This window comes from Myxine glutinosa, chromosome 14 (genome assembly GCF_964187855.1).
Source record: "Myxine glutinosa chromosome 14, kmMyxGlut1.1, whole genome shotgun sequence".
Lineage (NCBI taxonomy): Eukaryota > Metazoa > Chordata > Myxini > Myxiniformes > Myxinidae > Myxine > Myxine glutinosa.
The window spans coordinates 76598513-76614867 of NC_136274.1; the positions used below are offsets into that span (position 1 = coordinate 76598513).

Below are 16355 nucleotides of genomic sequence, written 5' to 3' on the forward strand. Positions count from 1 at the left end.
TTTCTCCCACCCTCCCCTCTCTTTCTCCCACCCTCTCCTCTCTTTCTCCCACCCTCTCCTGTTTTTTTTCTCCCACCCTATCCTCTTTTTCTTCCACCCTCCACTCTTTTTCTTCCACCCTCCCCTCTTTTTCTCCCACCCTCCCCTCTTTTTCTCCCACCCTCCCCTCTCTTTCACAATCACCTTGCCTGTGAAACACCAGAATAACAGTTTATAGCTAGATTGGTATCCTAATGCAGACTAGACAGCTTTGAGGCGAGTGCCGTATGCAAGGTAGCAATATATAAACGTTTTCGAATTGCCTTTTATTTTGCTTAAGATCGTCTCGCTGATCTTTCGTGGTCGTGTAGGAGGCCATCGCATATTGATGACAGATCTGGTTTTTTAAGCACACTGAAAAACACCTTGTCTTGTTTTTAGTGGTCCCATGATGAGAATGGTCTACAAGTTGCAGACAGAGAACCTCAGCTATCCATTTTCACTCCAAAGATTGCCGGTAAACTGTGTTGTTTGGTGGCGGAGGCTTTGTTTTCACCCCTGTCTGTTTGTCTGTTTGTGAACAGGATATCTTAAAAAGTTGTGAACGGATTTGGCCAAAATTTGGAGAGGATGGGTATGTGACAAGGATGAAATGATGAGATTTTGGTGACGATCCGGATCCGAGATATTTTTAAGTGATTCGTCAACATTGTGAGATATGGCAAAAATATAATATACAGCACAATATCTCAAATTATGGACAGATTTGGACGAGACTTGGTGAACAGGTTAGGTGTGTGACAAGGATTAATTTATTATATTTTGGTGAAGATCCGAATACGGATTCGGATACAAATTTAATTTTAATTTTTTAAAAGTGATTCTTCCCCATTGCACAATCATCTAACTTTGATGTATCCGATCCTTTTTGTAAAGAGCATACAGTTTGTTCAAATCCTTGAATATGAAGTTCAGGCCGTCTCTGGACATATCGTGGGCCACTATCTGGGCACCATGCTCAACACGTTATTCCTCTTTTCTCATGTCTGTGAAAGCACTTGAGATGTGGCACATCAATGAGATGTGGCAGGACTTTGAGATTGCTGTATACCACCATATTGTCTCATCGTCTATCCCTGCACGTGATATTTCCTCGTCCCATTAACCGTCCCCACAACCAACCGTCTTTCCTGCAGGTTATCGTCTTTGTGCGTCTCTTTTCCTGTCGGTTAAACCACTTTCTTGTTTGTTTGATTCTTTCCACTTTACCCACTATTGATATTGTTGCCATCTTATCATATGCCGCCTTGCTCTTCCATGAGCATAGATTGTGCATAACCAAAAAAACAAACAAAAAAGTGCATGTTGTGTGTATTTTATGAAGAGTACAATGTTGAGTGCTGTGTATATTTTATTTAATTTGTCATATCCAGGCAATTTGAAGTGTTGGTTGTATTACCGTATTGTCACTCTGACCTCTGACCGACCTGATGTGATATCCCCTCTTTTCCAGGCCCTCTTAAGGAGAGTACTGATGGAAGGGAGGTTTCCAGATGACTCTACACTTTATACGAACAAACTTCAGTTTTCCAGCAAGGGCTATGTGAATAACTGCATTTTGCTCAGTATCCTTTCCTACACTGTGAAAATGTACTCGTACGCCCGTTCAATCCTCCGGATGGAGCATTCGTTCTCGAAAGCAGTTCCGCCTGGTTGGATCACAACTTGACGCAGGATACATGACTGAGGGTGCAGGAATTTGGAATTTGTTCAGGGAAGCCGACGATAGCTCGCTGACTTCGCGAAGCAGACCATGGCATCTTTAATGTCCACCAACTAATTCCGACAGACGGGACGCCCAGTTCAACGTCCATCCGAGGGGTCGAACACCCTGTCTGTGAAACACCGGGATGACAGTTTATCGCCGGGCTGAGATTCAAACTGGGCCATGCCGGCAGCCTGTACAAAATGTGAAATAAACTTTTTATTAAACCACTTTGTGGGCTTTCCAAACCAGCACAGGGATATACCAAATGTCAAACAATTCGCTTTGGACAATGTATTTGGTCAGGTACCAGCATATATTAGTGGCAATACCTACGAGCATTGCAACAAAATGCAGACTAAGTGAATCTTATGAAATAATGTTACATCCATTCAACTGCTCAAATGTTGGAAGATGAAAAATAAAGATTGTATGTTCAGGGTTATGGAGGAATGAGAACACGCAACTGATCAGAGCGTAAAATAACATGAGAAAGACGGATGAGTGGGGGATATCAACAGCAGGGTTGAAGGACAGCATAGATGGAGACTTGGAGGCATAAGGAATGGGGATAAGGGAAGAACACTGGGGTGAACAAGATGGAGACATTTGCAAACTCTGTTACAAAAGTGGAAGGCAAATTGGAAACTTGGAAAGAGGTGATCTTGGAGGGGATTGATGGGGGGTAAAAATGATCATGGTTGTACATGGGGGACGATCTGAAATGGTGTTTAACAACAGTCTTGAAGCCTTGGCGGGAAGGAGATTGAAGAGAATGTGGAAGTTTATTTAACGGGTGGGGAAAAAGAGGAATGAATGAGGGGAGGTGAGCAATGATTCTGGATTTTGGGAGTTTCACCAGACTGCATGTGCCCTGCAGAAACTGTGGTAGGCCCAGAGACTATGCCTCTTTGTGGGAGATTCCAATGATGTTGAAGGCCTTGGTATCCATGACATCAAGCTGAGCAAGGTGTGGCGTCGGGGCATCAGCCCAGAGGTACTCCACCAAGCTGTGGATGAAGGCCTTGTAGGTAGATAAAAGTTCAGGTGTGCAAAGGAAAAACCTTGCATTATGGAGGATGGTCCCCAGTCGGCGACTGGCGTTGGAGGCCAACTTTGAGATACGGCTTGCCCACCCAACAGGGATCATGGCTGATCGTGAGACCCAACAATATGAATGATTGAACTTCAATAGGATTGGTAAGGAAGTAAATGCGAGGGTTCCCAGGTGGTCTTTTTGGAGAGAGTGAGAATATGAAGATTTGTCAGGATTGCAAGACATATTCGAAGTGATTGACCAGCTTGTGATTTTGTCAAGGTCTGAAGAAAGGGAAGAGGCTGATGATGCCTGTTTGTCTGAAGGATGAGGGATGTCACAGCAGAGGCACTGCCTTGGGGGCATTCCAGCCTTGACAGGAAGAGGAGATGAAAGGATTCCGTTGAGAGCCACATGTTGGGTACAAGAATAGAAGACGCCAGTCAGTCGTGTGCAGATTCGGCCATGGATGCCATAGGCAGATAATTTGGAGAGTAAGACAGGATGCTATCATGCCAGACTGTATGAAAATCATGAAATATGTCCAGAGAGAAGGCCCAGATCCCATGTCTGACATTGAGGGCCTCTACCCATTGTTGGGAGAGTAGGAGCAGCATGTACAACCTGAAGTGACCAGGTCTGAATACGGACTGATGGTCTGGAAGGAAATTGTTGGAGAAAAGGAAGGATTTTAGGTCAACTGCGATGATGGATTCCATGACCTTGCCGATGACTGGAAGTAAGCCGTGACCATGACCATGAAGTAAGCCATGAAGGATGGATTCCATGACCTTGCCGATGACTGGAAGTAAGCCTTCGTTGTATACAGATTTGAGGCCTGTGGAAGAGCTAGAACACAGAACGGATCAAGACGCAACAGGACAAAAGGAACAGCAGCAACGGGGGGGGGGGGGGGGGGGGGGGAGGAGACGGAGACGGATAAAATAGAGAGAGACTTGAACCATTAAGGGATATGGGGAGGAGTGAGGGTGAGGGGACAACATACGGGGTGGATAAGATGGATTTGTCTTAAGTTGTTCATAGATTCTGAGCTTATGGAAACAGCCTTATTCAGGAGAATTACCGATCCCACCAGTTCTACTCTGCATGTGGTGACAGTTCATGCTTTGTTGTTGACTATTGTCTCGAAGGGCAATTTGAGATGGGTATCAAAATGCTATGAAGTCACAGCACCGCTCACACCCTTTTAGCTGAATACAATGGAACAGGGGTGGGCCTGCATAGACGCATTCGGTTTGGACTTCAGACCAGAGGAACATTCGGCTTCCACCTCCTCTATTTTGCTCGCCGAGCCACACGCAAAAATGCAGGCACAGATTTTTCTTATTGGCTGCCCAACACGAAAACCACACTGTTCCATGATTAAACTGTACACAGACCTCACTTGACAATTGACAATTAACCGGAAATGAAAAAATACTCTTCTAACCTCTAATGACTACTTTGTTATCGTTCCGGCACGTGCCCGGGTAGCCCTATGACGATCTGGCCCACCACTACAAAAAGGTTGCCGAGCACTGCAATGGAGTATAAAAACATTGATTGCAAACTGATACAATTGTCACTCCATGCCATTTTGTATCCTTAATTCACCAAAATGAAGATTCGTTTGAATACTACATCTTTAGCTTCGCTTTGTCCCTAACGATACCAAAGGTGAGTCGTTGGACTTGTGGAATTTTATTCTTCTTTGACGTTTTAAACTTTGTGTAATTTATATCTCTGGTTTGACTGAACTTCATTTTGCTTTCATCTTTTTATCAGCTTTGGTGAAACATTATGTATTGTTCCACACAAATGCATCCATTCTGTTAGTGTAACGTTTACTCCGGTATTAGCAGATGTCCGAATCTTGCCAATGGTTGTACTTCTGGGTTTTGTGCCTCCAAGTCAGTCAAATTGGACATCTTTGTACTTTAAGCTGATGTACCCGGATGTAAAAGTATTTGTCTTTTGCTTACTGTTCTTGTCATTAATGTCAAAGTACAATGATGTCTGGTAATGTCTTTGTTCCAGGGGACAGTGGTTATGTTTTCACCCCTGTCTGTCTCTGTCTGTCTGTCTATCTGTGAGCTGGATATCTCCAAAAGTTATGAACAGATTTAGACGAAACTTAATGGAAAGGTTGAGTTGTGATGAGGACAAATTGATCCGGTTTTGATGAAATTTTTTTTTTTTTTTAAAGTGATTCTTCGCAATTTTGAGATCGGGCCAAAACCGATATATAGCATGATATCTCAAAACGTTGTGGACTGATTATGCCGAAATTTGTTGGATGAGTTGGGTAGGTAACAAGAACAGGCCAAATTGACTTTGGTTTAGGTCCGGATTGAGATCCGGCCTATCGGTGGGATACAAAACGTGAACTGTTCAGCCTGGCAAAGCTAATCTCTCTACCGAGTGCCGTTCTAATTAGTTCTTTTTTTCATTGCACTGTTGATATTTTGTTTGTCACGGTAACTAATATCTAACTAATATAACTAACTAGTATAAGTGGGTACTGATATCTGTTTTACAGTGTTTATCCCTTTAACCTTAAAATTTTTTTTTTTTTTAGAAAAAAACAAAGCACCTCTGCTGAATCCTGTCGCAGAGGTTGATTTGAGTTTGCGGGGTCGGGAGTGACATTGTCGATGCTTTCATCAGCAGTCTGGCCTGTGTATCTCTGCCACCTCAACAGGCATTCCCTTTGAGCCCTACAGCGGGTCTGAGTGCGGTGTCGTATCCAAGAGTTGCCTGGGACACGATCTGGCTCTCGTCCCAAGCTATAGGTTTGGTGGCCTGATCGGTGAATGTATGGTCCCAGTCCTGTTTCCTGGACCATAAAGTGTCCGATTGAAGACCAGGGTGAAGGGACAGTCATGTTCTTTACTGATGCATCTGGGTGTTTTCCTGGTGGCCGTAGGTATTCTCAAGGTGGATGCGCATGTGGCAGGGGCATTCATGGGGGTGTGGTTTTGATTGCCAGGCAACCACTCACATTTGGCATTCATAGGGGTGTAATTCTGATTCCCATCGTGGAGGTGAGTGCATTCGCCTGAGGCTGAAGGACGGGCATAGTAGGATCTTACAATGGGGCCTCCCCAAGTAATAACATCGGAGAGTAGGATCACTCAAGTATCGAGTCTGAGTGTGATTGTGATCTATCTGCAACCAATATTGGCACCAAGGGGTATAAGCCCGAAGAAGAAGAAGGCAAGACGAAGCAGATGTCATTGGATAAGTGCAAGGTTGTGGAGTGAGATATGCAGCAGTTCTGGAGAAAGAGATCGGGACTTTTTTTAAAACTGGAGGCTGAGGTTGTGTTTGGAGAGTTGGGGCAGCAGGGGGATGGTTCTCGGAAGGGAAATATTGATGGAATTTTATACCAATGCCAGGAGCTTGAATGGAAAGATGTAATCTAGAGTGGATGCTGAGAGGTACAGCATAGTTGCTGTAAGTGAGACTTGGTTTCATGAGAAATCAAACTGGAAGATGGGAATTAAAGGTACACCAGGGCAGGGTTTATCGGTGTGATAGGAAAGAGAGAAACACAGGAAGTGTGGCAATCTGAGTGAAAGACAGTATTGTGTCGTGAATAAGGCATGATATTAATGAGGAAATTAATTTACAGGAAAACACTGAGTCGCTTCAGTATTGATTGGCTTAACATTGCAATATAGAAGGTAGGGGATGAGCAATGGAAGGCCTCGGGCTCGAAACTGATCAGGGTTGCATTCAAGAAAGGCACAAGAGGCCTTACCACCTCCACATACGGTGCTGTACTCTGCTATCCATGCTAGCCCATCACCAGTAAACTATGCTCTGTGTCCAACAAGTTTGAAGACTGGGGACGTTCAAACGAGCACTGACTGACCGATCATGTGTCCATGCATTTTTGTGTTCCTGATATTTAAAAAAAAAAACGTTTGTACATTTAGCTTTCATATTGCAGATATCTATTCCTCATGATATTATGTCAACCTGTTTAGATCATGGCTGTGATTGGCTGAATTCTGTCATCTCTGACTTGGCTTGTGCACGCGATATTTCAAAAACCGTTCAAGGTTTAGCTTTTATATCACACAGATCTATTCTGTACACCACCTAAAAGACGAGGGCCTAGTGTATCAGCTCCTTGTTCAATTCTAGTGGGGTACTTTGCGTTGCCCGGTGCTGTTCTAATCTTGTTGGAATTTTTGAATAAATCAAATTATTATTATATTTTTTTCTATCTTTTTTTTTTGGCGGGGGCCTAAAACATTTCACTACACCCACTAAGGCAGGGGTCGCCAACACGTCAATCATGAGCGACTGGTAGCTCGCTGGCTACCAATGAGTAGCTTGCATTAAATTGTGGAGGAAAAAAAAAAACCCAGGCCTGGCCAAGAGTTCAGCGACAGATTTAATGATTTTGAGGAGATGAAGCCGTGTGTGATGTTCACTTTAACTCCTCCATGGAAGTTGATATTGGTGACATTTCTGAACAAATTGGTGTGCTTTTTGACCTTTGAAGTTTGACCTTTGTTTCCCTTTGGAAAAGGAGATTATCGGCCTTCAAAATGACATTTGGTTGAAATCAAGGTAATTTGCTGCAATTTTCTGGAGTCTCACGGTTACTGAAAAGTACAGTAAGATCCGCAAAGTAGCACTGAAAGTGGTTTCCCTATTTGGCTCGACGTATCTTTGTGAATCTGCCTTTTCCGACATGAACTGCATCAAATCTAAATTTCAAATCAGCCCGACAGACGAGCATCTGAAGGACTCCGTCACAGTTAACCTCTCAAGATACACACCAGGTTACGCGCGGCACTGGTGGACAGCATGCAGTGTCAAGTTTCACAATGAAGTAAAGGTGAAGATAGATTTTCCTTCAATTTAAATATGTACTTTTATAATTGAACATTGAATAATTAAATTTGTCCCCCTATCAATTTATATATTTTTAATTTTTTTTTCATAACTCTTGAAATGCTGCATTTCATTCATCAAAAGTAGCTCGCATTGAAAAAGGTTGGTGACCCCTGCTCTGAGGAATGGGTTTGGGGATCATTTAATATCACCTTTTACATCGATTATAAAGGCTTGTCCACGATAGAGCGATTTATTTTTATATTTTTTATCCAACTTTTTTATTCGAAGTTTTCAAACATTGTTTTTGCCTAAATCACTCTCCAGGACTCACTAATGCCCCTCTAAAAGTTTGGTAAAGATCCGTATGGCTGTCTGGTGACAAAAACGATCACACGCACACGCACACGCACACGCACACACACACACACACCTCTCGTAGTGTATATTGTGGGAAAAAAAGAAGTGCAATTTCTCCCTCTCCAAAGGATACTTTTACCATCAGCCATTTATTTATTTGAAGTCCACAACATCACTTGAGAATCTGATGGTATTGGGAAGCATGAGGGAAGGGAATGGTGTAAATGGGAGCATAGTTATGAAAATGTTTGGGTGGCCTTTATGCAGGAAATGAGTGCATTTTTTTGCAGGTGCCTGCGCACCATCAGCACTTCACCACAATTGACAACCTGTACACAGCCCTTGTGGGCAGTTATCTCGATCATTTCCTCCCCACGACCGGCAGCCCACCGGGACCGTTTCCCATTTGCAGCTTGACATCTTCCCCACCGTCAGCTAGGTTCGTCCAACACATTACTGGCGCAGAACCCAAATTGTTCTTGCACAGAACGTTACGTCTCCAGTCCAGCTTTTTTGAAAATTATACTTTGTCTGTGGCTCCAATAATTGGGAATGTTAAGTGAAGGAAAAAAAAACCCAAAACAGAAGCATGAATTTCATTCTTTGGATGTTTTTAATTGCTTTGTTTGGCCTTGTTGGCTCATTTTGATTTATCAGTTGTGCTTGGACTGCTTTGATTGGTCCCCATGTGTGCCATTCCACATATTGTAGTTAACTCCAAATGCCTCTTCAAGGAAACTTGGGGAAGAGCATCAAATAAAACTTGTAAAAAAAAAGAAGTAAAAAGTGTGTGTTGCTGTCCAAAATCCTTTTTTTTTTCTGGTGGTGGTGTTTGAATTTGGAAAGACGAGCATGTGGGAAAATATCCAACAAGTCTGAATTTAATTGGCAATAAGCAAATTCACCCACTGACTCTTTCATCCTTAATCCCTTTTCCCAGGTCTGCATCCTTTTTGCATTCATTCATCAGTTCGAACCCCTTTACAAGCCTACTGAAAAGGCCGAGCGGGCACCAAACCCCTGCAGTTCAAGATCCAGCCGCACATCAGATCTGGCACTCGGAGCTATTCCTGCAAGTAAGTGGCTTGAAATCATGACGGTTGTTGGCATTACTTTGTCATACCCAACGATGGTGGCATGCATCAGATTTGCAAATTTATTCAAGAATATCAGTCCTTTCATTGATCACAGATTTTAAAATAAAATAAGAACTTTTCCATATTGTACAAGATCACATAAATTGGGATGCAGGAATGAGTAGAATCCCAATGATGATGGTGTGGCTTTGCTTTGAGCAAAGGAACATGCTGAGGCTAGATGATCTGTGGCTAGATAAAGTTTGTCTTCCACAAGCGAAAAGTCACATGGGAAATTAGCAAAACCTCAGCCCTTTCCTGTTTGGTTTTAAAATTGGTGGAGCAGAATCTGATTTTGTTGCTTGGCTGGGCCATATACATGATAATCTACCACAATGCTGTTTTGCTAATTTCACCGTATGGCTGTTTCAGCACACGCAGTTCGCTGATTTGTGGGATTTATTGTTTGAAGTATTGCTCAAATCGACAGCAATTCTCAAAAAGCAAACAGGCTTAATAAATAAATATTGGGATGGGGATACAGGAGGTGAAATGCAATGAGAAGACAGACAGCCAGATGGCACGCTTGCATGGACGGTAACGGTAACCCAGGTATCCTTAGCACTAATTTTATCACAGGCAGACCCAGTCGGGAACACAGAATGAAAGTTGCAGTGTGTGTAAGTGTGATGTGTCTTTTCTGAAGCGCCGAGGGCACGGTGCAGACACAAGATCGGGCACCTCTCCCGATCTGGTCCCGCCATTGTCCATCCGTTGTTGCACTAATTGTGTGCTCGCTCTCTGGAGGGGTCTGGTCAATAGCTATGCGCTCTGGGCTGTGCGAGGCCTGGGCTGTGAATTTGAGTGGAGTGGAGTGGAGAGTTTTCATTGTGCTCCCGGATGGCTCAGAGAGATAAGACACATGAAAGCCCACAGAATCTTGTTTCTCACAGTCTGAGAGTCCTTTAGGTGCTTTTTTGCAAACTCAAAGCGGGCTTTCATGTGTCTTTCACTGAGGAGAGGCTTCCGTCTGGCCACTCTGCCATAAAGCCCAGATCGGTGGAGTGTTGCAGTGATGGTTGTCCTTCTGGAAGTTTCTCCCATCTCTACACAGGATCTCTGGAGCTCAGCCAGAGTGACCATCGGGGTCTTGGTCACCTCTCTTACCAAGGCCCTTCTCCCCCAATTGCTCAGTTTGGCCGGGCGGCCAGCTCTAGGAAGAGTCCTGGTTGTTCCAAACGTCTTCCATTTAAGAATTATGGAGGCCACTGTGCTCTTGGGAACCTTCAATGCCGCAGAATTTTTTTTGTAGGCTTCCCCAGATCTGTGCCTCGACACAATCTTGTATCTGAGCTCTGCAGGCAGTTCCTTCGACCTCATGGCTTGGTTTTTGCTCTGATATGCATTGTCAGCTGTGAGACCTTATATAGACAGGTGTGTGCCTTTCCAAATAATGTCCAATCAATTGAATTTACCACAGATGGACTGCAATCACGGTGTAGAAACATCTCAAAGATGATCAAGAGAAATGGGAGGCACCTGAGCTAAATTTCAAGTGTCATAGCAAAGGGTATGAATTCTTATGTCAATGTGATATTTCAGTTTTTCTTTTTAATAAATTTGCAAAACTTTCTAAAATCCTGTTTTCTCTTTGTCATTATGGGGTATTGAGTGTAGATTGATGAGGGAAAAAATGAATTTAAATGATTTCAGCATAAGGCTGCAACATAACAAAATGTGAAAAAAGTGAAGGGGTCTGAATACTTTCTGAATGCACTGTAGTTAGTTCTAATATCAATTAGAACAAAAGGAGAATATTTGATTACGTCCTCACAGTGGGGTGGGCAGGAAGAAGGCGATCGGGGGACGAGGGATTCTGATAAGGGATTGAGGTGTGGTAGATCAGGGTTCGAGGAATCGTTGATAAGGAAGCAGCAGGAAGTGGGGAGGGGATTGATCGGGGGCCGAGGAACCACTGATTGTCGCTATCTTCCCATTGCGTCACTTGAACCAGAAGATAATTGTCTTGGGACAACAAAGCTTTCACAAGCCTTGTCCTCAAATATTATTTACACAGGACTACGAAGGTATGTATATCTTTCCATCACAAAGGCAACTGTTGAGTCAACCAGTCTGAATTATACTCTTGAATTCCTAAGTTATATATATATATTTATATATATATATATATATATATATCTATATATATATATATATATATATATATATATATATATATATATATATATATATATATATATATATATATATATATATATATATTGTTGCGAATATGGAATTTGGCCTCCATATCCGCTTGTAAATATTCCCCTATTTCCCCAATACTCCCCAACTATCCCCAATCCCCCATTCCCTAGTCCCATTGTCTGTAAACAACACTCTGTAGAACCGACCTTCCCCTTTTTCCCCCATTAAATGTCGTGCCCAGGTCCACCGCATCACACGTAGACAACTTTCGGACATCTTGCTAGTTATTCGTAGTCTATGTCAGTTAAGGACTCGTTTCCATTAATTCTGACTCTTCGTTGCACCAGAATGTGATTATATGGCACCAGTAGTGAGTTTAGGACCTTCCCATACCTCCTTCCATCTTCTTCCCCAAACAACAACAACAACAACAACTACTGCTACAACAACAACTACAACCACGGCGCGCGGGGGGAGTGTGCGTCCTCCCACCAGCTCGGTTAGCCGCCATGACCATGCGCTCCACGGGGTTACCACGAAGGGGCTCCCTGTCAGCCCCTCGTCAAGGGCGGAGCCGGTAACCCCCCCGCATGCACCCAATGAGAAGCAACGAGCCGATTCCATCTGGGGCGGAGCTAACGAGCCGAGGGCGTGTCACTCCCCGCCGGATATACGCAGCGACTTACCGGATGTGAGGTGAGATGCGCCCCCAGCTTGAGACGACAAGACGCCACCTCGAGCGCTGTGACCTCCCTGCATCTCTGGACCGGACCGAGTCGATCCTGTCCCTGAGCACAAGGTGCACCTTGTGCTGGCCATCGAATACCCGCTTTCCTTGCCATCAATCCCCGTGTGAGTCAGCCTTTTGTCCCGTTTATCTGTCGTCTGTTGGGGTTAATATAAGAGTGTGTCTAAGTGCCTGTCTTTCTATGATGTCCCTCTTGTAGTTGTAATCTAACCTTCCGCCTTAATATAATCTCCTCCGGAGGTCTTGAGAACCGTATCCCTGGTGTCGTGTCATTTTAATCCCAGCCGTGTGTCTTTTCCTTCATTGATCTAGCGCAGCGCGATTAGTCAACGTTCGGGTATAATCGGGTAACTTGTGCAGACGTGGTCATACCAAACCGCTCGGTAAATAACATCTAAGCCGCGTCTGTAACAATATATATATATATTGTTACGGTTTTTAGAACCTTCACTAGTAAATTTTAGTAAATGTTTCCCTTATAAATGATCCCCTGTAAATATCCCCATCAATTGGCTTTGTTAAAGATCACAACCTAGTTAGTCCATGTACAACACGTAGCGAACCGTAGGACCTCTCTGTAGTTATTTCATTATTATGTGTGTCAGTTAAGGATCTGTTCCCAAAAGTTGAATCTGCGTTGCATTAATCAAATAAGATAGGCCCCATTCCGTCCATTTTGCTCTCTCCCTCTCCAAATTGTGGTACTTCGCTTGCCAGCAGCGTTCGCCGCCGTTGCATTGGGCGGTTTGCTGGCACCACGCCGCCATAAGCCATGCGGTTAAGCCGAGGAAGAAGGGGCGGAACCACAAGAACAAGCTGTGGCACGTCGACTCGTCAGCAGAGGTGGAGTCAGCGAGCCCTTACCGACCAACCAGCCAACTGGTAGGCGTGTCATCGGAGCCGGCGGCTTGATTTCTACACGGACGATAAAAGTGGCTGCGAGGGACTGCTTGGACAGATTAGTGAGGGAGTCGAGTGAGAAGGTTCATGAACAGTTGAGTGAGAGGGAGAGTGCGTCGAGAGACCGTTGGAGAGAGGCGAGCTGAGTGCGAAGGATCGGGAGGCAGAAGAGTGGGTCCGCTGACATTACGCGATCCATTCACGTTGCCAGCCCGCGTGAAACGAATACGTGCAGCTGCCGCCGGGTTTTCGCCTCGAGCCTGGAGCGTGGACTGGAGCCACCTCGACGCTGCGCACCGGGCCGGACCTTCGACGCCTACCATCTGCCTGGACCCTTCTCCTCCCTCCAGCCATTCCTTCCTGCCATTCCCAGTCGTGGGAGTCTGTTTGTTTTGTCCTGGGATATAATATAAGACTGTTTAAGGCTGCCCTGTGTCCTGCTTCTTCTTCTTCGTTCTGTATATTACTTTCGTTTCTTCTTCTTTGGTTTTGGTGTACATAATCAATAAATGTCTGTTATTTCTTGTCACTTTTGGTTTCATTCTCCCCCGATCGCCTTAGTTCCTTCTTCCCATTGAGTACCTGTGGCACGATTCGGCCAACGTTTGGAGTCAGGTTAGTCTCTTGTTAACGGCCCGAGTCGCAGCTCGCTTCGCTCGGCGCGTCCAATCACGCTGCGGCCCGGGTGGGAGTATCTCCTCGCTTACGGATTGGTGGTGGTAATTAGGTAGTAAGACGGGTTGGGCTTACAACCCTACTCACCATCGACCGGAAGTGACGGCATACCCCCAGGACCGGTCGGACGGCCAGCTTAACAGGACAAGGGGATTAACCCCCCCTTGCTAACGGGAGTGCCGTCCCCGGATCCGTAACAATATATATAATCTATATATATAAAACATAGTTTGTGTGTGTGTGTGTGTGTGTGTGTGTGTGTGTGTGTGTGTGTGTGTGTGTGTGTATAATGTTACCGATAGACTCCTAAACGGAGAGGCTTACGTGCTTGATATTTGGCATAGACATGGCCATTGAGCCTGGGACGAACATGGCCGAACTCAAAATATTTGACGATCCATATTTTTTATTCATATTTACCTCAGCGCATTTCAGCGCACGGAATCGACGGAATAAGAGCAGGTGGGCGCTGATTCGCTCAGAGCGATCACGTGATGACGCTATGAACGCTATGAACGCTATGACGCTATGACGCTATGAACGATATGACGATATGACGCTATGAACGCTATGACGCTATGAAAAAAAAATCGCTATGAAACGCTATGACGCTATGAACGCTATGACGCTATGACGATATGAACGCTATGACGCTATGAAAAAAAAAATCGCTATGACGCTATGAACGCTATGATGCTATGAACGATATGAACGATATGAACGCTATGACGCTATGAAAAAAAAAATCGCTATGAATGCTATGAATGCTATGAATGCTATGAACGCTATGAACGCTATGAACGCTATGACGCTATGAACGCTATGACGCGATGAAAAAAAAAAATCGCTCGCTTTACCAAGGGGCTCGCTCTCCCCCCGTTCCCCTCCCCTTCCCCCTCCCCTTCCCCCTCCCCCTCCCCTCCCCCGCCCGGCAATGCCGGGTACTTCTGCTAGTTATATATATATATATACTATATATATATATATATACTGTATATATATATATATATATATATATATATATATATATATATATATATATATATATATATATATATATATATATATATATATATATATATATATATATATATATATATATATATATATATATATATATATATATATATATATATATATATATATATATATATATATATATATATATCACGCCAGCAGCGTATATATATATATATATATATATATATATATATATATATATATATATATATTGTTACAGACGTGGCTTGGATGTTATTTACCGAGCGGTTTTATGGTATGACCACGTCTGCACAAGTTACCCGATTGTGCCCGAACGTTGACTAATCGCGCTATGCTAGACCAATGAAGGAAAAAGAAGACACACGGCTGGAATTAATACGACACGACACCAGGGATACGGTTCTCAAAGGTTGTTATTACAATAATGCGGAAGGTTTAGATTACAGGGACAAGAGGGAAACATAGGAAGGTGGGCACTTAAACACAATCTTATATTATTCCCAACAGACGACAGATAAACGGGACAAGGCTCACTCACACGGGGTTTGATGCAAAGGACAGGCGGGTAGCGATCGCTCCAGGTGCACCTGGGCTCAGGGCAGGATCACGTACGGTCCAGTTTAAGAGATGCGGTGGAGGTATTGCAGCGCTCGAGGGGTGGCGACTTCTCTCTCCAGGCTGGGGGCGCATCTCACGTCACATCCGGCGCGGGGCCGCGTATATCCGGCGGGGAGTGACACGCCCTCGGCTCGTTAGCTCCGCCTCGTGGAATCGGCACGTTGCTTCTCATTGGGTGCGTGCGGGGGGTTTACCAGGCTCCGCCCTTGACGAGGAGCTGACAAGGAGCCCCTTCGTGGTAACCCCGTGGAGCGCATGGTCTATGGCGCTAATCGAGCCGGTGTGAGGACGCATCCTCCCCCGCTCCGCCGCCATCTCCTCTGTTGTTGTTGTAATTGTTGGGGAAGAAGATGGAAGGAGGTATGGGAAAGGTCCTAAACTCACTACTGATGCCATATAATCACATTCTGGTGCAACGAAGAGTCATAATTAATGGAAACGAGGCCTTAACTGACATAGATTAAGAATAACTAGGAAGATGTCCGAAAGTTGTCTACGTGTGGTGCGGTGGACCTGGGCACGACATTTAATGGGGGAATAAGGGGAAGGTCGGCTCTACTGATTGTTATTTACATGCAATGGGACTAGGGAATGGGGGATTGGGGAAAGTTGGGGAGTATTGGAGAAAATAGGGGAATATTTACAAGCGGATATGGAGGCCAAATTCCATATTCGCAACATTGCACCCTTCTCTACCCTCGGGGCGTCCCGACCCGATAAATTTTTACCTACTTTAGTGTGGCACGCAATGTAGTTCCCTCTACTATTAACTCTACCCTGAGTGCGACAGTTTTACAGATATTCACAAATGAGTAAATATGTCCCCCTGCGACGTTGCACCCTTCTCCTCACAGAAACACACCCACAGGATAACCGAATCCGGAAAGAATTCTCAAACTAAACATACAGCCGGTAGGGAGCATTATTTACACGACTACGCTGCTATTTACACTACGATCCAGGACCTGTTTTTGGAGGAACACATGCAGATGTTATGCATAGAGAGAGCGCGCTTGCCAACATCGATACACCAACCCACGAGTGCTCTGTGGCCGACGGCCTTTAATAACGTGCAGAGCACCCTTCCCGAGCATCAAAAGCACCACCCCACCACCAATCGGTGCAGTCACCATTGTT

At 44.5% G+C, this 16355-nt stretch overlaps 1 protein-coding gene across 1 annotated transcript in view; it reads left to right on the forward strand.

Annotated features, from left to right (window-relative positions):
• The first annotated feature begins 424 nt into the window (after positions 1 to 424).
• Positions 425 to 16355, forward strand: part of LOC144888838 (sphingomyelin phosphodiesterase 4-like) — a 66343-nt gene continuing 50412 nt past the window's right edge. The window contains exons 1-5 of the mRNA XM_078768300.1: positions 425 to 496; positions 1493 to 1604; positions 4405 to 4457; positions 8282 to 8430; positions 8932 to 9067. Of these exons, the coding sequence (XP_078624426.1) occupies positions 428 to 496; positions 1493 to 1604; positions 4405 to 4457; positions 8282 to 8430; positions 8932 to 9067 (519 nt within the window). The 5' untranslated portion in view covers positions 425 to 427. The remainder of the gene's footprint in view (positions 497 to 1492; positions 1605 to 4404; positions 4458 to 8281; positions 8431 to 8931; positions 9068 to 16355) is intronic.